This window comes from Solea solea, chromosome 12 (assembly GCF_958295425.1).
Source record: "Solea solea chromosome 12, fSolSol10.1, whole genome shotgun sequence".
In the NCBI taxonomy this organism is placed as follows: Eukaryota; Metazoa; Chordata; class Actinopteri; order Pleuronectiformes; family Soleidae; genus Solea; species Solea solea.
The window spans coordinates 22,836,342-22,860,756 of NC_081145.1; the positions used below are offsets into that span (position 1 = coordinate 22,836,342).

Below are 24,415 nucleotides of genomic sequence, written 5' to 3' on the forward strand. Positions count from 1 at the left end.
TCATCTAATAGAAGCATATCATTGGGTGTCCCAGGCCCATGCCTCAGAGCCAAATGATACAAATGATAAATGATAACTTTAGACCAGACTAAATCTGTGTCAGATTAACGTCTGTTGGTCAACTCCATGCCTTATGATAAGAGGTTTTGAGATTTTGAGTGTGTGTGCATTGCTGCGGGTCATACCTCATATCACTCCCACATTGTGTAAGTCCTTTTTTTACCCCTGACCGTAATGTTTTGTAAGCTGGATATATTTGGATCGAATCATCTTTAAATGCAGCAATAAGCCCCCTCTAATGGGCTTTGAATGATCTTGCTGGGGAATCTCCAGGTTGTGTTTGCTAACCCTGCTGCACTGGGTAAGAGCAGAATGAGGTGCTAACCGACAATGGCCATTCGATAAAAGCCAAACAGCTCCCTGACAGCAACCAGCTGTCTCTGTTGCTGTGGTAACCCCCATAAGAATGGGAGAACGATTTGGTTTCTGTGGTAACTGCTGACTATTGCTATTTTTGTATCTTCAGTTCATATAGTGGCTGGAAGTTGAGCAAGCCAAAAGGAAAGCGATTGTTTTTTTGTTTTTTTATAAAAAAGAACATTATGTCATGGATCATTACAGAACTAAAAACACCAAACACAGATGCTTGATGTAGAAGCTGTGATGTAACCGATCATTCAGTTTAAGGTGGAGATTTTCCCGTTTCTGATAGGAGATATCCATACTTAAGATGTTCCCATTCTTGATACTGCACAGCATCCTTCTGGAAAGCGTTTGATATTCTGTTGCTATTTATAGTATCTTCACCATTAATATATCACGTTTCAGTGAACCATCATTGTTGAATAATTTGCTCATATTGACATAAAGAATAGGTTGTGTCATAGGTTAGGATACAATTCAAAGAACACTACTGAGGATATGGTAACAAAGAACAGCTTTAGAATGGAGGATGTTTACACAGTATTTCAGCAAACCTTATAAAAATCTAAAGAAATATTAAAAGTGGAGTGGAGTTGATCTTTTAATGCCTTAGTGGATTATGTTAACCACAAAGCTTTCTCAAACCATCACTGTTTGTTTCTGTAAAACAGCAGAAGGGCACTCATCAGCCCTGTCAGCTATGCTTTGCCAAAAGTCCAATTTAAGCCCTGTTTTCTTTTTCATCCATTCATTCATTCATTAATTCGTTCATTTATCATGAGTATCACAGGGGGGATGCAGGAGATCCCAGCTGACATAGGGTAAACGGCGGGGTTCTCCCCGGACAGGTTGCCAGTCCGTCACAAAGACTCACAACCATTCACTCTTGTATTCACACCTACGGTGAATTTAGAGTGTTCAATTAAACTTTGCATGTTTATGGGCAGTTGGATGAAACTGGGCAGTGGCCTGCCCTGTTTCTTTTTTGTTTTTGTTTTTTCAAAGAAATTACATCTGGCAAATGGGTTGTTTTATTTGATCTTGTCCTGTGTTATCAGTGCTTAGCCATGTACTGTAGTTGGACCACAGTGCTCAGACTTCTATAATTTATAGAAAACCTGGGAATGGTTTTACATAATTTTTAGTCGTTTTACTCGGTTACTCAGTCTCTCCATATATGGATCTAAGAAGGTTTGTGAATACTGGCTCCCAGGCCATTTTCTGCTTCCATCCATAACTTGACAGCGATGCACAGCCGGTGCCAACAGTAACAGAGCTCAGACTCTTGAGTTTAATGATCATAGACATGGCCAGAACCAAAGGCAGTGAGATCATTCTGTTGCTCTTAAATTCAGTGTCGGCACACTCCCCTCATTTATTATGGATATTGGAGGATTTCATCGAGAGTACATTTTTAATGTAGATCAAAAAATAAAGCCAGGAAGTAAAATAATGTTTGTTATTGGAATGCCCAAATATTAAAACGGCCAATGTCGGCACACAAGCTTGGAACTGGCATTTTGAAAAAATAAAATCAAGAGAGCTCCCAGTACATCTTAGTTCTTGAAAATTGATAGTCATCTTTGGTAATCCTTTCCTCCATCAATATCGTAGATAAGAGGCCTGACAGCAGTGATGATAAAGCATCTGAGAACTCGGCACGAGTAATAATATAATATGCCTCTGACTGGTATCAGTTAATCAGTTTGATAAGTTGGACCCTCTGTTGGTTAAGAAATGAATTTACAACAAAAGGGGGCCTGAAAAAACAAAGAAAATGACTAATCTGCTGTAGGCCCTCTATAAACAAATCACAGAGACTAATTTGATGGTGTATGTTGTTGTTCAGGTGTTAATTAAACAGCTGCTGGTTTACAGTGTAAGTTCTTGTTGAATTATTGGTGTAAACACCTGGACTTCTGATTGAACGGTAAAACTGAGGCTAAGGGTTTTGAGTGTACTTCCTCTGTGTGATTGTAATCGCACTCTCAGCCGTATAGATAACAGTACTGTCACTCATGCCATTCAGGAGTATGTCATGAGTGAAGTCTGCCACTGTGTGATAATTCTTCTTTGTGGATCTTGAAGGAAGCACACGGCTTTAATGAAATCAGTTCAGTGGGAACTCATGGAGGGAATCACTGCATTTGTCATCATCATGCTCAAACACTAACATAAAACTGCAGCTAACCTTGTCAGCCATTTAATTTTACTGGGCTTTCTTCCGTCCTCCTTCTCTACTATGTTAGCAAGCTGAAGAAACTAACAGAGTGCATTGTGACCACAAGGTCACTCACTCATCTAATCAGAGCAGCAAGTGGGAAATTCTCTGTTGGGTGAAAGCAAACGGTAATGTTTCAGCCTCTCTGTACAGAGGCTCTAGAGAACGGCACTTCACCTTCTAATCCGCCAATGATGCTCGTAATAGTAGAAGTCGTAGTAGATGTTTGAAAGCAATATCATTTTCTTTAATAATATCTTTCTAAGATCTTTAGTTTATTTTTGTAGAGGAACAAAAAAAAAACAGAAAACATTAACATCAGAAAAGTCCTCAACCTCATCTTTAAAATGGTTGGCTAGTAATTTAGTAATTGATAATCAATTGAAGCCCTAAACCAAAGTTCATGATGTATTAATCATTAATAAACCCAGCAAACCTTTGGGGTCCGTGGTCAATATTTTTGGGCTTCCTGTGCAGACAGAATATGATGTTTATTTTTTTTTAATGGCTATATAAATGTGTATGTAGATTGATTTAAAAAGGCAACATCCAACGCATTTCAGTCAGTCAGTGTTTCCTGCTTCACAAGGAATGTTTACCTGCAGCCTTTTCAAACATGATTGGCTTAAATAGAAATGGAAAAACAGAAAGTTGATGGATCCAGACTCTTTTCCCCTCTCCTACAGATTATGCATATTCACATGCAGAGATTATAATACTTGTGTGAAATGTTTCTCTGTTCAAATCCACAATTTACTGGTGTATTCAACTTCAAATTCAGGAACATAAATAGACATTTCTCACAATCATTTTCAGTACTGACTGATTTAAAAAAAATAATGTTTTTTTTATCCTGATAACCATCTTGGACATATTACCCAGTCTTCCGAATTGCTATTAATTCCCACGAGAATATATTTTAGGAGGTCTATCTGATTTTTTTTTTCTAACATTACAGATATCACAGGACTGGTGGACTCATTCTTGGTTATCACTAAATCTAAATCTACACTGAGCATCCATTTTCCTGTAGGGTCATTTGGTGGGTTGTCATGGTTACCTCGGCAAGAGGAGGCAAAGGAGCACTCCGCCCCTGCCTCCTTCATTAAAATCTTTTGTATTGATTGGCTGGACTCGTATCTACAGACCCCCCCCCCACACACACACTTATTCTGCTGGGTTACTAGAGTGAGAGCAGGACAGAGCTGGCTCACAATTGTGTTGGGCTGCTGTCACTCACACACTTCAGCCAATCGAAATCAAAATAAGGAAGCCATGCAAGTGGCCCTTACGAGTAAATGTGCCTATGAAGGACTGCTAGCTACTGCTTAGAGTGCTTTATGGATGTGGATGTCAGTGGAGCAACAGGATTTTGATTTGTGGTGGAGCAGAGGGACAAAAATAAAATCCTGCTTTCACCTCGTCTTTGCCAACAATATCTTAATTCAAGGCCTTATTGGAGTGTTGGTGGCTCTAGTGGCTGTTTCAGGGGAATGGAGGGTAAGTAATGTGCCGGCTTTATGTGGTCTGCTGTTGTGTGTAGACAGGGACTGTATGGTAGCTGTGTTTCTGATCTTTTCCCTTGCAAATGGCCTTTGTATTGTGTACAGCAGGTGGCCCTGTACATTTTGTATTGATATTCATGAAGTGGATGGTTTACTCAGTGCGTGGGCGAAGGCCTGCTGGCTGTTTTGTGTGTGTGTGTGTGTGTGTGTGTGTGTGTGTGTGTGTGTGTGTGTGTGTGTGTGTGTGTGTGTGTGTGTGTGTGTGTGTGTGTGTGTGTGTGTGTGTGTGTGTGTGTGTGTGTGTGTGTGTGTGTGTGTGTGTGTGTGTGTGTGTGTGTGTGTGTGTGTGTGTGTGTGTGTGTGTGTGTGTGTGTGTGTGTGTGTGTGTGCGCGTGTTAATTTCTGTCTTCTGTGTCAGTTTGAGGTAGTCACTAGCTTTAGCAGATATCTGTGTTTACATATGGTAGCGAAGAGGGAGCAGCAGACTTATTTGTTTTCTGTTGATGTCCCATATGCCTGTTTTTCTTTTATTCTCTGTGGATATAGAAAATCATTAAACACTCAAATGTCATTTGACAGATTGTCAGCTTTTGCAGGATTTTGTACAATATCTTTGTTGTTCACTTAAGCTTTCTCCATTCATTCTGTTCTTTCTTTTTTCCACTCAGTTTATTGACATATACTGAAAATCCAGTGTTTTTTTTTTTTTTGGAATCAATAAACCATTTGTTTATTTTACTTAATTTAGAGTACACCCCAGGCACATCATGAAAGATGGGGAGAACCAGAAAACAAAACATTATGTTCTTCACTTGCAGCCATAAATTAAAGCAACTCACATTGATAAATTATTAAATACACGAAGACGTACTTTGTAGCAGGCACAGATTCTAAATTAGGATGTTCAGCCTTATCTTATGCAACGTATCACCAAGTTTGATTGATTTCCTGCTCTGCTAGGTTGACCTTTTGCTGCTGTTTGTTAGTCCCGTAACTTCAATTTGTGACCAGGTTGAGACCAAATGCCATTGTTAAGTATATGGATGAATATTTCAGGGGATTTATGTCATGGTCTGGGGAAGCTAAGAATATTGAAAAATATTTTTTGTTACTTCTAAATCAGAAATCAAGAATAAGTGGTTCACAGTTCTCTTGCTGGAGGGAGTGTGGAGCTGTCTCTGCAGACTATTTCCATGTGTTTTGTTCTTGTCCAAATTTGAAAACTTTATGGAAAGAAGTTGAACAATTCATTTACATTTTTTCTTTATCTCCATATGTCTTGGAAAAATTCCCCGAAAACCTCTGTAGAAGAGACAAATATCTGCTATGGATATTCTTGGTTGCAAGTGAAAAAGCAATTACCATATGTTGGCTTCAGCTGAAATCTTCCCACCTTGAAGCTCTTTAGAAATATTATAAACTCAATCCACAACATGAAGACATTGACTTTTCCATTGTGACTTCAAAAGTAGAAAGGAGAGAAATACTGGGAAAAATGGGACTGCCACAAATTCAGACACTCCTAATACTTGCAGTCTGTTCATCAGAATATGTCTGCTATGCTCTGTGGACTGCACCTATCTTTGTTATGCTCTATTATACCTGTATATTATTCTTAGACATAAGAATTGCTTTGCCATTGTAATTGTCCTGGCGCTCATCTGTTCTTTGTTCATATGAAAAAGAAAACCACTTAAAACAAAAACAAAACACTTTTAAGAAGACATTCATTCATAGCTTGTCGTACTTGGGAAAGCTGAATACCAATGCCAAGATCACAACCTGGAATTCTTATTGATACCGATATCGTCTTTGATACTGATATAGTCTTTTAGCTCTTTTATACACAGTAGCTGTTAAGAACACATTTGCGCTGTTGCATTTTCCTCCTATCTTTAACCAGCCATTTAAAAATAAAATAATGCTCTAACTGCGTTGAAGACATTTCACGTCCTACTCAGTGTTGGAGGACATCTCTCTTAGCAGCATTATGCCGACCCTTAGGGAAGAATTTGTCATATTTAGCATTGATGGACTGTATCAGACTTTTTTCCCCAATATTTGATCCAGTTTTGACACCTAATCACATTCACAATAAGTAAATGGTTATCACCACCTCCTATTTTCATAATGGATTAATCTGTTGACTATTTCTCGATTTATCGGTTTGTTGTTGAAAAGTGTTGATTGGTGTTTTCCTAACCTGGAAACGATGATGGTCGCAAATGTCTTGTTTTGTCCACAAACCAAAATAATTCCGTTTTAATGATCTCTTTGTTATATGGAGCAAAGAAACCAGAAAATATTCACAATAAAGAAGCTGAAAAATCAGACAGCTTGTTTTAATCCTAAAAAAAAACACAGCTCAAACCAATTCATTGATGATCAAAATAGTTTAATCGATTATCATTCCTACTTTCTAATTATAAATGAATATCTGCTATATTCAAACTATTGTCACATGGGTAATGGGTAATTACGTCTAGCAGCTTCACACAACTCTTTCTCAGTATAGCGGTGTTAAGCTCTTGTGTCGCCTGGTGAGATTCCAGGACTGTATGTAGGAAGTGATTTATTTTATGCCAAGACAGACAGTGGCAAAAGCAATATTGCGCTTGTAAATTGAGGTGGCTGTAAACAGGTTGGAGTTGCACTCAGAACACAAAGAAGCACCCACAAAAAGTCCTCTCATTTTGCAGGTAGAAGGGATAAACACTTCTTGTCCCTGCCCACCCCTGAATTTGTGGTGATTACACACAAATGTTCGGTCCCGAGTCCAGTCTGATAGTATTCCTTAACAGAAACACATTTTAACATATGGGATGCAGCATCCAAATGTTCTCTTTTAAAAGTCACCAGAAATCATCAATGCACTTCAAACACAAAGACACATTCAATTTACATCCACAGATTTTAGATATTCACATACACACATGCAAACATAGATCCAGTGTCTTGCCTAAGGATTCTGGCAGAGCTGGAGATTGAACCTCCGATTTGTGGACGACACCATCTGTCTCCTGACCCACAGCTACATATAGCTGGTCAAATTCCTCTTATCATGTTACATTTACTTCTTGATACATGAGATGCATACCGTCCTTTAAAGCCCCCACATGGACACAGACAACAACATATACCATATTAATATCAGTGCTTTACACTAGCTTGCAATCAATTGCTGCTGTAGCAGATGTTGGCTACTCTCTTTCTCACTCTCTCTCACTCGCTCAAAGGTCAGCAGAGGTAGTCTGGCTATGGGGTGCTCCCTCGTTGGCCCAACCAAAGGGCCAAATTTCAGGCATGAGCAGCTGAGCCAGAGAAGCTTTGCAACTGACATTAGAATGTAGCAGCACCTACAAGAGCAACAGCCTTTTGGATTGTGTTACTCACATGTTCTTATTACAAATTCTTTGTATTATATTACAATAATGGAATTAATGAAGGATTGCTGTGTGCACAGGAATTTGAAGGGTGCAACAAGTAGGTTATAAAATATCTCTGGCACCACTTTGTACAGTAGCTGTCCATCTTAACGTTTACTGAGGTGTGAAAAAGCCCTTGTTTGCACTCCATAACTAAAAGACATGAGAAAAGAAACTAAATAAACATGTAGTCGAGGGTTTTACAACACTGTAATGTCGTTTTGTGAGACTTTGTAATGACACACATTAGAGCTCCATGTGTGAGCAAATGAAAGACGGCTGTTGTCATCACAGTAACACTCAAGTCCTACTGCTAATACGTTGTTGGCTTAGCTGCTATGGTACATTAACAGCGATGGTTGTAAGCAATTTCCTATGGAGATTTGGCCTCATGCTTTTTGATCACAGCACAATTGATTGAAGTTAAAAATAAACAACAACTAAGGGATGTTTTAACTTGCAGTTTGGCAACTTAAAAACAATGCAGGACACTTCACACAGCCACTGACTGCAAAAGTTGTCCAATGATTAAATAAATAAATACAAGTTCTGGTTGTGATGATGTGAAGTGAGCTGGTCATTATTGTAACAAACGGAACATGGGCACGCAAAGCATGCAATATACTGTACTACAAAATCACTGCGCAAAGAGGAATTTTTCATGTGGGGATTTTTACTTGTGGTTTTATATATTTGACTATATTTTCATTGCTCTCAACCATGGACTCTCTCTTCCAATTAGGCCTGGAATGATTTGCTTTTTTCCCACAATTAAGTTATATGTGTTGCAATTCAATAATATCAGTTATTGCAGTTTATTTTCATATTTCCACATCACAAGTTGGTCCTTCTAACATATATCTATACTGAATGGAATCACATGTACAACAGAATGGATTTGCTGCTACATTTAGCTATTCCTGCTAATTAAATTAATACATTCAGGTATGAAACTGTCAAAACATAAAGTGTTTTTACTCGGTGTTCACTGTCCTAGTGCTCAAAGAAAAGAAAATGAAATGCTGGGCGAAAATGGATAGATCCTCTCAAAACTGGACACTGCATGAAGGTGAACTTTCAAATGAACATTCTTTCAGATGAGACAAAAAAATAGTCACTGTCACATGCTGACCTTATGGTGGATCCTTAGGGGTACTACTTCAAAGAGTCTATAAGACTGCAGCATGCATTTTTGAACAGGTCATTGCAGCTCAAACATGAACTTTATGCCCCACATTCAAAATAAAATTGAATTTGGTATAAAGAGTGACATGACACTCGTGTGTATACCCACAGCTGCAGGTGAAATTATGATACCTGGATTAGTTTTCTGATCTGTGACACCACTAAAGGGCTCTAATCTCATTATAGAGAACAACCTTTTCATACCTTGAGGTCAATTTCTTTAATATGTAATGAAAGAGACTTTCAGTTATCCTCATGTGTGACCGTGCATTCATGAGTGGGTTTGTATGTTTGAATGTATGTGTGTGTGTTCACATGCTTCTCGGTGGGTGTCTTTTATCATTCCAGTCAGGCCAGCAGTCTGTCAACCATTCCCGCTTCACGAAAGGTCACATCTCCTGTTGTCTCCGGTGACATTTAGTCCCGAGTCTTGTCTGTTAGAATTTGTCCCTTCAATTCATCACTTTATCCCCCAACATGCGTTCTGGCTGTTCACAGGAGAGAAAGCTCAGCCAAAGAGGAAGGGAAATCAACGTGGTGGTGGGGGGTGGGGGGAGGTCACCAGTCTGAATAATCCCAGCAATGACTAAAAGGAGTAGATGAGAAAGAGTCTCATCCATTATTTTTTTTAAATCAGTAAATTTGGAGCTGAGACTCAAGCTGTTAATCTCAATCTAGCAATTTCACAAACATGAATATTTGATGCTTTGCAAATAAGTCACCCTTTAGGAACTAATCACTGCCCAAATGGATAAATTGTGGTGTTAAAGCAATTTGTCAGACATTTTAGATTTCACTTGTAGATGTGTTACTTACTGGTGAATTTTAGGTTAAAAGTTTGGCTGCAATTTTTACTTGTAATCCATGTCCAGATCCATGAGGATTTGTTGCTTCACTCAGTTTCATATATAGTAACTAAATTATGTCAGTCTTTTATAGAATTGTTTTAACTAAATGATGTCATTCACCCTAGGTGCGTGAGGGACATGTGTACAACCAGCAGCTATATATACATAAGCTTGTATGTATAAATGTGTGGTTTCTGCTGCAAATCTGTTGTGCAGAACCATGCAAGTGTGAGTCACAAGGATTTTACCAAAGCCTGGCTATAGCCACCATCAGTGGGCTGATTAAAACAACAAAAAAGCCCCCAAGGAACAATATCCATGTCTTCTCCTGTAGTTAATGCATTCAAAGGTGTGGACATTCCTACAAGCACTGTGTCGTTTTTTCACTTGCTGGATTGTCTCATTAGCTACACAAAATGAAGGAAGAAGGACTTGTTTGAGTGACCTTAGCACTGCATATACAGTCTTTATGGTATAAAGTGCACAGCATGGTTTAAGGAACAAACCATCATGAATAAAAAGGAGAGGAAGGGAAAAGGTGGTTGTGGAATAATGAGTCAAATCACAGTGTGTACTTCACAAGAGTTCCATAAAATAACTCACTCGAAAGGATGGACTATAATAACTAAGAAAACCCAGATGTAGCTTTACACACCCTGTGCTAAGAAGATGAAGCAATTAACGTAATGTCATTGTGACACCTGAACATTTTGTTCAGCATCAGGTGTCTCCATCTGATTCTAAATTTAACCATGTAAAAAAGGGTTGTTTACGATAAGGTGCAATTTAGTTTGATGCTCAGCTAATGACATTAACAAAAATATCTTATAAGGTTACAAAGGGCTTTACAGAATAAGGCTGAAATTAAATAAAATTAAAAGTCACATTAACTCAGAAGCTAAATTAATAGAAGATAGATGTCCACCTTTTGATAATTATTTAAGAATGATTTTTTGAAGACAGAAGATATTTAGGTTTTTTGTTTCTTTGTTAAAGAGGAGCAAAGAAAACCAGAAAATATTCACATTTAAGAAGCTGAAGATTTAGAGAGTGTGTCTGTGGTTTGAGATTATAAAATGGGTAAAAAGAGCCAGGACTCTCATGTCTCTCTTGCTTTTTTATGTGGATAGACCATAGTGCGTATATTAATTTTTTTTTTACATTGTCTTTCAGTTTGCTCGGTGAGGCCAACCAGGAAAATAATAAATAATATATTCAAAAGCCAACTGGAGGGCATCTGGATGCTAAAAGAACTCCATTTGTATGGAAGTCTATGGGAAATTTAGCCCAATTCTCACTTGATTTATGTCAGTAAATGTTTTCCTGAGGAGTTATCATCTCAATTGCTAGTTCAGCTCCTCTTCAATAGACCATGTTGTCAGTTTTGTGAATTATGTTCCTGTTCAGAGAAAAAGGAAGAAAAATCTTGGCACATATGTGTGAACGGCAGTGTGATTGACAGTATAGTCCAATAGGAGCCTTGTTGCAGGTAACATCTGTGAATTTGTGGTTACAAAACCATAGCACTGATCAAATTGAATTCTAAGGCTTGAAAATGGAAGTCTGACGAGTCGTACAATTATGGCAAAGTGCATTGGCTTATCTAAGATGAGAGATTCGACACAAGACAGCCCAGACAGCAGTGTCGTCCTCTGCTCAGTAAAGGCTGACAGCAGTTGTTAGGCCTGTTTCACCACAGGCCAATTTGAAAGACCCTTTTCTGCTAAGATGAGAGCCCCCACTTCACAGCGGTGAAAAGCTCTCCAGCTGCACTCGGGTAATGAACGGGTGTATGTGTGTGTTTGTGAAGCTGAGGTTCATCTGAGTGGGGTTTTTGTCCCACCCTCCCCATCCTCTGTGTGACTCCCAGGAAATTAACAACATGGCAACCCAACACCTCCACCCACACGCAGTGGTCTATTTCTCCTGCATCTTTCAGGGGAGTGTGCAGAATCCTGTAACTTTTGCCCAAAATGTAGGAGGGGGAAGGTCGCCTCAAGCCACCGCCAGCAGAAATCATGATACATTCTGGCAGGTTGTCAAAATTGGATTGTGCCATTTTAATTATTAATTTAGACATTCGAGTTATATACAGTATTTGTGCGTTTGACAGACTCTTTATATGGAGCAACTAAAACCAGAAGATATTCACATTTAAGAAGCTGAAAAACCGGAAAGCTCATTTTAATTATTGAAAAACACTCAAATCGATGAATCCATTATCAAAATAGTGCACGAATAATTTAGTAATTGGTTACTAATCAGTGAATCGAATCGTTACAGCCCCACATTATATACTGTAGATATATGTTTAACATCTGTTACATTATGTTTAAGAAAGATAAATAATGATATATTTTGATCGATTTATTTTCCAGCCCTTCTCCTGGCCATTAGATCATACACAGAACTTTTATTCATTTATTCATACAGAGGAGTGCAGAGTACATAGGAGAACATTTTGCTAAGTAAGCAGTTGTGTCAGAGGAAGATATAGATAGAATAATCGGCATAAAACTAAATAACTGAGAGGCTAATTAAATTCAGTCATTTGGTTTTGTTGATATTCAAACTGTGTAATTGCATAAATTATTATAAACCTGTCGGTCCAGTCAAGTTAAATAGATGTTACAGACTTCATGATTACATTTACTGTCCCTACAAGGCAAACCAAAATAAAATAAAGTTTTATTTATTTGTTATATGGAGCAAAGAAACCAGAAAATATTCACATATGAGAAGCTGAAACATCAGAAAGCTTGTTTTAATTATTAAAAAACAACAACTCTAAAACCTTGTTTGATGTGATATAACCGCATGTGATATAACATCTTCGAGGCTTATGTAAATAGACATAAAGTTATTATTTTTTGTGTCTGGGAACATGCTCGGGGAATTGGAACAGGCGGGCGTGACCACATGTTTATACAAACAAATAAATTAGACACAAATCCTATGCGAGGCGAGGCGCTATAGTAACTTTCACCGGTTAGAGCTGTAGATATGGGTTGATCCGTCTCTTGGAATCAGTTCAGTCAGTGTGAATGAAACAGACAGAATATCTGTAGCCTCTTGCTCCCTGCAGTAGCCAGAGTTCAAGGCTGTTTTCAGAGCTGATCAGGAGCCACCAGCAAGTTAAAGCTGCACCACTGGTTCTCCTCCAGCAGACACCATCAAGATCACATTCTTCCCCACTGAGTCAGTTTTTCAATGTGAGATTTAGGGAATTGCGTGCGACTGTTGTATTTCGGTGAAAGCTGCCACTTAAAGCCGAGTTTCCGCCCTTTCTTGTGCCCACACTGCTCCCTCACTTTATAGTTAAAGCTTCCTCTGGTCCCCTGGTGTTTTGTAATTTCATGTCTTAGCAGCAGGGCTCTCTGGGAAATGCCAAACACTGTATGTTGATGACATGTTTTTTTTTCCAAGAAGCCTTTTATGTTTTGAAATAACAAGTGGCATTGAACATTGAGACTTTTTGATGTTTTTTTTCCCTGCAGGCTTTACTCATCTTCTCTGTAGACATGTCCCATTTTTATATGAACATCCAGTATTTGATTCTACGAATTACATTTCCCAAGTATTGCCATTTGGAGTCAAAGAGAGCTTCGCTGATAATAATGTATCTAATAATCTGTCTCTTCTTTGTGTCTCCTCTACAGTAAGCATGTTTCTCAACACCCTGACGCCCAAGTTTTACGTGGCTCTGACGGGCACTTCCTCCCTCATATCAGGACTCATATTGGTAAGGCACTATATTTTCATTTCTGATTATAGTGAATCTGAGGCTGCTCTAATCTATGAAACTGATATTAGTATTAATGATGTTTTTTCAGCAATACTAACTCAACAAGGAAAACCACAGGACAACCACCACAACACATACCTAAGAACTACTGTACTGTGGCAGACTGCTTAATCTCTCTCGTTGTACATTGCTGTGGTTGCATCACCCGTGTGGTTTCCTTCTCGAGGTGACTTAATGAGCCCGGGATGTAATTTGTTAGTGGTTTAATCACAGGTTCAGAGGCCACGAGGAGCTGAGCAGAGGAAATCTATACTCATTAGGTTCTACATAAGATGAGCTACAAAAAATGGCAGCCTCTGGCTTTGTCACGGTATATCCTCCTGTCTTATTGCACCGACATTGTAGTGTTTATAGTGCTGCTCAGAAGTCTAACAACACATTTACTGATCACATTTTTATTAAAGTTGTCAATGCAGCACTCTATTGGAGTGCTTCAAGGCCAATTCATAGTTTTCACAAACTTGATTCTTTGATGCATTATAATTTCTAACTCATGTGAATCAACATTTACTCCATCTGTATCTGTTTGTCATATACTTGTTCTGATGCCATTGAAAAGTGGGATTCCAAGGGCTTCTCCCCCCTTGTTTTTTATCATGTGTGGTCCATGTGATTACTACTTGTCCATATGGACATGTAGCCCAAAATATGTGATCATGTAGCAGTCCTTACTGTGTATGCTCCATGTAGAGTGATAAACTTGGAGTAGAATTTAGGGTCATGTTAAACGGGCCGGGCTGACACTGACCATCATTTTAGTTTTCGTGGACATGTATGCAACTAGAATCAGGAACACATACATTGCTGTGTCACAGAAGCCTTAAGGCGCTCCGCTTGCTTGATTTCAGTAACCAACTGGAGACGTATACTTTTAAGGTATTAACATGTTGACTGAGCTGTTTCTGAGCACTTTTCCCTCAGCTGGTCTACAGAAGTCAGTGTTATAAAACCAATTACAGTAAGACAAAGTAGAATTTGCTCCCCTGGGCCTATTGCGGTTGGTAAACTGTATTGTTTGTTACAACTGTCAAAAGTATTTGACAGGGTAATGTGCATTTGTTGACAAGCCAATGATACCGGTTGACTCAGGACTTCTAATGTACAAACTACCATATCTTCAAAAAACAGCAAGATAATGACATATGCCGTAAGGTTGAAAGTTATAGTTGTTTTTGTGGCATGGACCCAAAACCAGAATTTACATAGTGCCAATTCAGGCGACGTACACCCGCTCAGGCTATGACAGGGCTGCCACTCACCCTGTTGTAATTTGGTGTACTATCAAAATAATCTTCAAATTCAACATTGTGTCGCTTTAAAGCAGCGAGGCAACATAATGAAACTGTTCGTAGAGATTTTCCCTCTGAAGATAGAGGCAGGTGTTTTAATTCCCTTATTCCACAGACAGCTACATTAGTGTAACTGTGGTTGGTCTGTATTTTAAAATGGCTCCTCATAATTAACTCACTGTCTCTTCCCTGTGGGCTGGCGGCCAATCTGTGTAGGCTGCTCAGAGATGGTACTGATCTTCACACATGCTCTGTGAGATGATTAAGAAATGTTCCAGCCATTTGCTTCCAGTTGGTTTCATCAAAGTAGTCACGGGTTGTTTATCTGTTATGTGAATCGATGCTTGTGTCTCAATTGCATAATTTTCCGAGTGTTTTTTGCCAAGTGCCCATGAAAGCCTACAATTACAGAAGCATGTACATGCAACAGAAAACTAGAAAAATTCTAATCAGTTAGCATCAATAAAAGGCTTTTAAGATGAGATTTAAAACACTCGCCCAAAGGACAACAATAATTACAGCAAAAGTGTCCATAGTAACCCTCGTGAGGACTTAGTTGAGAGGTCCAGAGAGTCTTTATGAGGTCAGTAAATTAGTGATATATAGGAGCCCCAAGTTTTACAAGCCAAAAGTCCAAAGTCCAAAAGTGCAGTCAGTGTAGTGAGTCCAGCACCGGGGTGATTGGAGACTACTCTATCAACTGCAAAGGTGCTCATATTATTATTTTCATTATCAACTAATCTGTCTATTATTTTTGGATTTATCGGTTAGTTGCACAGTCCATAAAGTTTCAGAAAATAATGAAAAGTAAACCAAAGATATTCATTCTACTCTCACAGAGGATCTAAAAGAAACTGCATAACCTGTTTTAATTGGAAAAAACTCAGACTGATTAAATAATGTTTTTATAATTTAAGCTTTGCGATTGCTTTGTCAAAGAAGGTCACATCTTGTGCCCCAAGACTCTCCTTAAGTTCATAATCGCTCTAAAAATGGGGACCTCAAGTGGTATTTCACTTTGGAAAACAGATAAAAGTTAGTCAGTGCCCGCTTGGCTGAGAAAGATGCACAAGGGAGGAGTTAAAAGCCATATTTGGGTGCTTTGACCACTGCCTCATTCTTGTCCATTTTTCTGTTGTTTCTTACATACCCATTTTCAAAAGACGTCAGCTGCATGGAAAGAACGACAGTCCATGATATAAGGCTTTAATATTTATGCCCCAGAGCGGGAGATATGCTCCTTGTGTCAGGGTGAGACAAAGAACTAACTCATGTTGTGTTTTAAGTGGAGCGATGAATTGTTTGACAAAGGCTCAAATAAGAGTAATGCTCAAACCATGTCCACATGCAAGACCTGGAGGTAAATGGAGTGTACTTACAATATACAGCCCTTGTAGCCAAACAGTATAACAGTGTTTTATAGTGCCTCTTATTCTCTCTCTTACACACATACACACAAGTTTGTGTGGCCATTCTTCTTAGGATGCTGCGTTGACAGCCGAAACAAAGTGTTCTCTCTAACCTTAACCGTCACCAGTTAATGCCTAATCCTAACCTTAACCTAACCACAAATCAAATCTCAGATTTAAATTTAATCAGTACCTCAGAAATGAGGTTCTGCCTCATTACGATCAGTTTTTAGCCTCCATGAGGACTAGTGGACCTGACAAGGCCAGTGTTTATGCCAGAAAAGGTCCTTAAGAGGTTACAAATACAAGCACAAACTTTGAGGGCAGTGCTATTTGGGAGCAGTCTGCAGTGCAGTGGGTTGCTTGGGGACGTTCTGACATGCAGCTCAATGCCATCTCCCACTTTGCCATCTCGGTGGTTCTCACACACGCGTGTTATCATGACTCAACAGTCAACAGACGTTCAGTCCAACGAAAGAGCGGCTTACACTGATTAGTACCTCCTCTGGCTAAAGGTGGTCATTGTAGAGAAGCACACACTTGTGCCTCTGTGACTGACACTCAATGATGTAAACGGTGATAATCACACTGATAACAATCATGCGTGAGTGTAAAAACAGATGGAGAATAGCCCCTAGCTGAGTACAGTGATGTGTTGTCATATGTTTTGTCATATGAGCAGTTAAACGAAATGCACTTCTTCTCTTTTGTCTTTCTCAGATCTTTGAGTGGTGGTATTTCAGGAAATATGGGACCTCCTTCATAGAGCAGGTGTCTGTGAGCCACCTGCGCCCCCTGCTGGGCGGAGTGGACAGCAGCTCCCCCAGCAACGCCAACACCAGTAATGGGGAGGCCGACTCCAATCGACAAAGTGTGTCTGGTAAGAGCTGATGCATGGAGCTTGGCTGTATTTTCATGATTTCTATGGACATCTGAGACTCAACTAGTGCCATAAATGATTTCATTAGTTGTTTCATGGTGGCTTTTAAGTCCATACTGTATATGATGGAAATCTAAACATTTACATATAGCTCTGCATGCTGGTTAGACAAACAGCGCTGTGATTTGTTTTTGCCTTTATTATCTAGCATTTTTTTTGTGAAATAAAGTCGTCTGGGGGAAGAAATTGAATAAAACAACAGTGATGTAGTGGGAGTCTGGAAAAGGCTGAAATAGCAGGCTACACTGAAACCAAAACAAGTGCTCCATCCCACCCCCTTCCTGTCAAGAGCAGAGTGGAGGAAAAAGCACTGTGAGGAGCTTTGTTGATATCATGTCTGAATCACAGTCAATCAGTTAGTACGTTTCCATGCACGGTTCCATTAAACCTCTGCCTTTGTCCCAGTATATATATATACATATATATATACTGTATATAAGCACAAGCATAAGCACAAGCACAAACAGGGAATGGGTTTATTGATTGAGGTATGTTTGCCTCCGTTCCGCTAGGTGGTGAAACATTCCAATTCAGCTTGTTGGTATTAGGTGAGTTACCATGTCAACCGTATAATATGAAATTCTTTAAGCTGACAGAGCATCAAATCTGTCTCCTCGTCTGTCCAAATAATACACCCGCTTGAATTTTTTGAGTCTTACTCTTCTGTGGAGCGGCTTTTTCTATTATTTTCTATTATTTTATAGTTTGTGCCCAGGCCAGCTTCAGTCCGACTCTGGTCTGACTGAAGATATACATGCAGTCATATTTATAAATTTCCACTTAAATGATCTGTGTGTGTGTGTTAGTCGGACTTTGTGAAATTCGATTTTGTACAATTTCACTTGGACTAACGTGGTAACATGTATTTTTCAGTTTGAATAAGTTCAGTTTTGGTCTGACTAACACAGTTGTTCATTTGTATCTACTGTCATGTCGTTAACATAACTGAGTCACGTTTATTACAGTATAACGTGGGCTACAGACTCTGGAATTTATTGAAAATGTATTTATAGGTGGCTGTCAAGATGACTAGAGGATGTTGTTTCAGAAAACTCATTAAAATGTGGCAGTGAATTTCAAAATGTAACATTCCATTTGATTTGTTTTGATATCTGTGGGGTGTTCTCATATATATTCTGATGCTTTTGTAGTGCTTTCCCACCAATGTTCTTGCTGTAGGCATGGCAATGGATTGAGTAAATGTGATACAATCAGTTGATTGTTTGTGTTTTTCTGGGTTGTAAAAACAACAAGTAGTGGTAAAAAGTAATTAAACAAGTACATCGTCATTCTCACATTGCCACAAGTGAGGCAAAATAAGATTCCTGTTCTGATAAAAAGTATGTTCCAAGAAGAAAAGAGCTGTGAGTGCCACGCTCTGCTAAAACCTTCACCTGACTCTACTTGTTGAACTAAAAACAAGCTTGCAGGGAGTTCAAACTTCCACCAAGGCTGCTCAATTATGTGTCACAATTGTTTCCTTTGTACGTTACCAACATCCCAACAAGATTAAATCAAAATCTTCTCTTCTTTTCTTTGAGTTTTGCTCTTCACAAACAAACGCTTCCTCAGTGGAGGTAACTAAAGATTCATGTGTGTCCAGCTGAATCGTTCTCCACTGTCAGTCACTGTAGCCGTCACTTCTGTCCTTTAATACTACCTGAGTAACGCTTTGATCACAGTAAATCCCTCAAGCGTGTTTGTGCTTCCACATTAAATTCCGTCATTTTTTTTTAAAAGAGAAAATGTCTTGGTGTTGAATAGATCATGCTTTGGGTTCAGCTGCGGATTAAACGGGAGACATTCATCCCACACATGCATCCCAAATCCAGGATATCTTAAAGTGACTCAGCCTAAATTCGTATTAGCAGCAAACCAAAGTTGTAATAAAAGTTCAAGTTTAAATGGTAATGATGAATGAACCCCACTGATCATGATAGCTTTCTCCAAAGGATCCATCTCTCTGAGGAGATGTGACATAGCCAACTTTTATTTTCATCTCTGAATAATAGGATTATACTGTGTGTCATCAACTAGACAAGAGAAGCTGTTTAATTATTACAGCTAGAATTTTCAAAAAAAAAGTCCCTCCATTCTGTGACACAGCACAAATCAGACAGTTTGAAATAGTCAACTTGATGGATTTGTCTGCACTGGAAATAAATGAATTCACAAGGTGTTTGCACAGACACAAGGACATTGTGTTAATTAGCCAAGGGCAATGTATTTGTACAGCCCATGATCATACACACAGTTATCATTCAATGTGCTTCATGGAAATAAATGCACATTAAGGATCAAATGTAAATAAATGTCTTAAACATTAAGAAAGTATATGAAGTACAAAATGATCATGTGAATGTTGGGGAGAACAGGCTAACTGAGTTGTTCAGAAACCATGACCTGATTAATCAATAAGGTGATTAATCAGGTGATTATGTAAATCCACACATTAACATTAAATTGAAGTTAACGTTCTCTGACTGAAACTGTTGAACAGGTAAAATAGTCAATTTGAAGACTTCAATCTGATCTGTTGATTGTAATTTTTCTCTACTTTTCTGTATTTTATTAATGAATGAATAATAGTGATAAATAATCAATATTGATGCAATATTTCAGCAGTTTAGTGTTCAATCTTATAATCAGGAGACACAATTGTCAAAAAACTACCTGTAGTCCAAGAAAGCTCACACCTAAATTCGCTTGATGCAGTTCATTTGGTTTATTTTGCTTGAGTCCTTGTTAACACTTAGCTATTTTAAAATATGAGGACCCAGTTTGTAAAATAAGCTTTCTATTCTCCCCAAACCAAAGATGTTATCTGCTGGTTACATTCATAATAAATAATGTGATGCCATAAAAGCCACTGTTTATAATTATACCAAGTTTTGATGCTAACTAAAGGCTACATAGGTTTTCCCGATACACTTGGAAGTGGACGTTGAGGTGAGGGATATTCAGCTTCAGCATGCAACTTCACCAACAAAGGTCACTAAATATTACACACTGTACCTTGAAGAGTTTTAATCGTTCATGTCAGCTGTGCTCTCACAGAGTTCAATGTGTCGGTCAATGCACAGCAGGGTCGATGGCAGATCGCACAGTGGAATACTCGGTGCTGAACTTGCCCTTGATTCTCATCACCGTTGTTGTTCTCTGTCTCCCTCTGTTTTCCCCTCCTGCAGAATGTAAAGTGTGGAGAAATCCTCTGAATTTATTTCGTGGCGCAGAGTATAATCGGTGAGTGACAGCAGCTCAATCTGATCTATACGCCTTCTCTCCTGGTTGTTTATAGGAATCAATCTTTGTCGTGTTCACTCTCCTGCCTCTTGTTTGTCATCTTTATCCATTTTGATTTACTGTTAATCTGTTACTTCACGATCTGTCAGGTGTTTTCTCCTTCTGTGTTTCATTCATTTTCCCTCATGACCATCTAGTCTTTATTCCTGTTTTTGTTTTCTTTTAATCTTTGTTCTTTCTCTCCTCTGTTCCTCCTCGAATATCTTTTGTTCTTTTGTCTTTCTCCCTCATGTGTCTCTATTCTCTTGTCATTCCACTTGTACGCCCTCTTTGATGGGTCTGCCTCTTGTTCCTTCCATTGAGTCATCCTCCGCTTTGCTATTCTTTATGTGATAGCACTTTCTCTTTTAATTTGGCCATTCAGAGTCGAGTTGTGACATCTTGTGATTCTTGTTCTGTCATCTGCACGTCTAATAACTGAGTCTGTACATGTGCTTCTCTTGGATACTTGTTCTCTCTATGGTCCGTAGCTTGTTTTTGATGTGGTTTTGTGTCTTTGCTGGTGTTTAGATATACATGGGTAACTGGTCGAGAGCCTCTGACGTATTATGACATGAACCTGTCGGCGCAAGACCACCAGACCTTCTTTACCTGTGACTCAGACCACCTCCGGCCGGCTGATGCCAGTAAGGGAACACTCACGAGCGCAACTATAGGCATAATATGCAATTCTCACAGTGACATGTCGTGTTTCTGACAGTATGTGCATGGGCTTAATATGTCTTGTGTTTCTGTGCTGGCAGTAATGCAGAAGGCGTGGAGAGAGAGGAACCCACAGGCTCGCATCTCTGCCGCACACGAAGCACTGGAGCTTGAAGAGTGAGTTCAATATACTGATGGTGTCACGATGAGCAAGAATTAAATAGTCTTTTAGATGATAATTCATCATTATGGCAACACACAGGGAAACAATCACATAGTCTGTGTTCACGGTTTGAAAACATGTCTGTCAGTGGGGTCACAAGGGGGAAAACTGTTTTTTTTTTTTTTAAATAACAGTGATATAACGAGTAGAAGTAAAGTGTCAAGCTGATTATTTGGGGAAAGTTTTGGCTACTTTTTAATCAGTCAGTCAGTGATTGATTAATTGGCTGTTTATTACTTATGTTGCTCTACCACCTTTTTCTTCTATTTATTTTGTAGTTTATACATAATATCTTTATTCTTAGTGCAGTGCCGACACACAATACAAACTGAAGAGGTTATTGGTGGGTATTTTTATTTTGGAGTAAATACAAAAATTGTCCAAACATAGCTCAAAAAAAAACCAACCATACAAATAAACACTGTCATTACATTGTCATATAAAGTACAGAGAGAAACCTGCAGGTTGGTCCTCTGGGTGAGAAGAGATGACAACTTAAGTTGTCTTCATGGCAGTGGAGAGTTATTTTTTTCGGAGCATTTGTGACTGCAACTGGCAGCGCAGAGGAATCACGGCCGCGCCGCACGTTGCCCTGAGCTCATATCGCTGCTGTGACAGATGGTTGACGCTGACGATAACTGTTTGTCAGCGCTCCCGTCAGATGCTGTGCACAGATACACAAGGCTCGACAGCATTTTCTCAAGCAACAACAATGCCCCCGTATCACTGTGTTTAGTAAATGAGTTAATTAAGTCAGAAGGATGTGAGGCGACAGTAACATCTATTTCCCTGTGGATCATAAGAGATGAAGAAAGCGGCACAGCAGAGTAAATACAGGAAACTTAATATTACTGCTGCTATTATTTGCTCTCTTCACACTCCTCTATCTTTTCAAGTTCAAGCCACTTTATCGTCAGTATATTGACAATATAATTAAATTTGCACTCCCTAAGACAAAACATCTAAAATATATTAAGACAATCGATACATGTCTCCTTGTCTGCTGACCTTTTAATCCATCTGTGTCCTCTCCTCTCCTGCAGTTGTGCGACAGCATACATCCTCCTGGCAGAGGAGGAGGCCACCACCATCATGGAGGCTGAACGCTTGTTTAAACAGGCACTAAAAGCTGGAGAGAGCTGTTATCGCCGCAGCCAGCAGCTCCAGCATCATGGTACACAGTATGAAGCCCAGCACAGTGAGTATATTACTCTCAGTACAACGCTGCTCATACTCGTAATTGAACTTGTTAGGTTTGTAATTGGCCTCTCTGGCCATGAAATCATATTTTAAAATGTCAAACCACAGGCAGAATCAGGATCATTTGATGTGGCCACTGGTTAGGATTATTCTTTTAGTTTTAATCACAGACGTGAAGTGACTTTGACGTTGTTGACATGTCCTCACCAGGAAGAGACACCAACGTGTTGGTGTATATAAAGAGAAGACTGGCCATGTGCTCCAGAAAGCTTGGCCGAACACGAGAAGCTGTTAAAATGATGAGAGATGTAAGTTAAAACCCCGTCAGCAGAACATACACACACACACACACACACACACACACAGTGAAAAACACACTTTTATTTGATTATTTTTTTAGTGTCAGTCAATTGATTTAACCTTTATTTAACAAGGAAGTCGACATTAAAATCTCTTTTACAAGTGAAGTCATTTATCCACATCATACGTACACATAAGACATACAGTTGATTCAATTGCTTTCTTTATTCTTTGTTTAAAAAAGCCTCCAAATTCCATGGAGGTTGAGACTGTAATTCAGTCTGTTTCTTAAGAACTGAAGAAGCCTCTTGGACGAGGTCTTCCACTGAACTCGAGTCCAGTTGCCTACAGCTAACTCGTGAACATGACTGTGACCTGGATGAGTCAGCACCATAATCCATTTAGTCTGAATAAAATACTGGTGCAGTTTCTTTCAGTTTCTTTCAGACTACTTTCCCCTCAGACTACTTTATTAATTAATGTCTGTGAGGGAGCGAAGAAGGGTTTAAGAAACAAATTAAGGACTCGAGCTTTCAAACCAACGCACGCACAATATTAATTCAGAGTAAATAAGACTGTATAATTTGACTGCATTGTGATGATCCTAAGCTCTCTCTCTTTTTTTATTTCTGGCTGTGCATACTGTGCATGTGTCGCCCCCTGTCTGGTATTACATGTAACAACAGTTGTGTGTTTTCCAGTTAATGAAGGAGTTCCCTCTCCTCAGTATGTTCAACATCCATGAAAACCTGCTGGAGTCGTTATTAGAGCTCCAGAACTACGCTGACGTCCAGGCCGTTCTGGCCAAGTATGACGGTGAGAGGAGGACACACCCACACACACACTTTTTTTTAATGTTGTTATTATCTAACACAAGCATGACGACATATATTTAAGATGAATTGCTTTTAAATATTGGTAGATGGTAAAGAAAATAAACTAGAATCCGTTAATATGTACTGTAGTCATCGTGTCCACTGTCTGCATTTTAAGCTGAAAGGGGGGGAGAAAAAAAGTCATTTTCTTTGAGTAACAATTGTTTGAAAAGCAGCAGCTGCAGCAGCATTTTCACTGAGTCATGCTGTGGATTATTGGCTCAGTGGCAAATACATCAGCACAAATGTGCCATCATTACTTTTTGGAGCGATAACCAAAACTGCATTAAATTAAAAGTTCTGCAGCTAAACTGACTTGGATTCATTTAGTTGAATTCCAACATATTTTATGAGCTGCTCTATATTCCTGGCCTGGGATGGTTCTTTAAACTATTAAACCACATTTTTTTATGTTTATCTTAAATTAATCATGAAAACCTTTGCTTGTGAAGAAAATGCATTCAATTCCGCTCACATCATAATCACAAAAATGTGCTGCTTTACTTTGCAATAATCACTTTTAGGATGGAGTTCAGATATTCATTTGTAATTTGGCAGGAAACTAATCTTTTTTTTTTTAAACCTTGATTGCCTATCATTTCTTAGTTTCAGCTTCTTGTCTGTGGAGAGTACGTCAGCTCTGTCAGCTGTGAAACTCAGCAGATCACGCTTAAGTGTTAGATGACAGAAAAATAAGAGTTGATAAACAAACAAACAACAAAAAAACACACCTTAAAGCTGTGAAACTCAAACCCACCGTGTCCCTTTACACGTGCCACAGGGCTGCACACCTCCTCCTCTGTCACCTGTAACTCCAAACTT

At 39.0% G+C, this 24,415-nt stretch overlaps 1 protein-coding gene across 9 annotated transcripts in view; it reads left to right on the forward strand.

Annotated features, from left to right (window-relative positions):
• LOC131469916 (suppressor of tumorigenicity 7 protein homolog) overlaps positions 1-24,415 on the forward strand; it is a 47,558-nt gene that overhangs the window by 18,001 nt on the left and 5,142 nt on the right. For 6 of the 9 annotated variants that reach the window (XM_058645343.1, XM_058645341.1, XM_058645344.1 and 3 more), the window contains 8 exons: positions 13,267-13,349; positions 16,831-16,990; positions 20,239-20,293; positions 20,864-20,979; positions 21,097-21,172; positions 22,262-22,416; positions 22,629-22,726; positions 23,405-23,534. In XM_058645343.1, the coding sequence (XP_058501326.1) occupies positions 13,267-13,349; positions 16,831-16,990; positions 20,239-20,293; positions 20,864-20,979; positions 21,097-21,172; positions 22,262-22,416; positions 22,629-22,726; positions 23,405-23,534 (873 nt within the window). Of the gene's footprint in view, positions 1-3,921; positions 4,145-13,266; positions 13,350-16,830; positions 16,991-20,238; positions 20,294-20,863; positions 20,980-21,096; positions 21,173-22,261; positions 22,417-22,628; positions 22,727-23,404; positions 23,535-24,415 lie in introns of those variants that run through there. The other 3 variants (XM_058645345.1, XM_058645347.1, XM_058645346.1) reach the window with 2 other exon arrangements.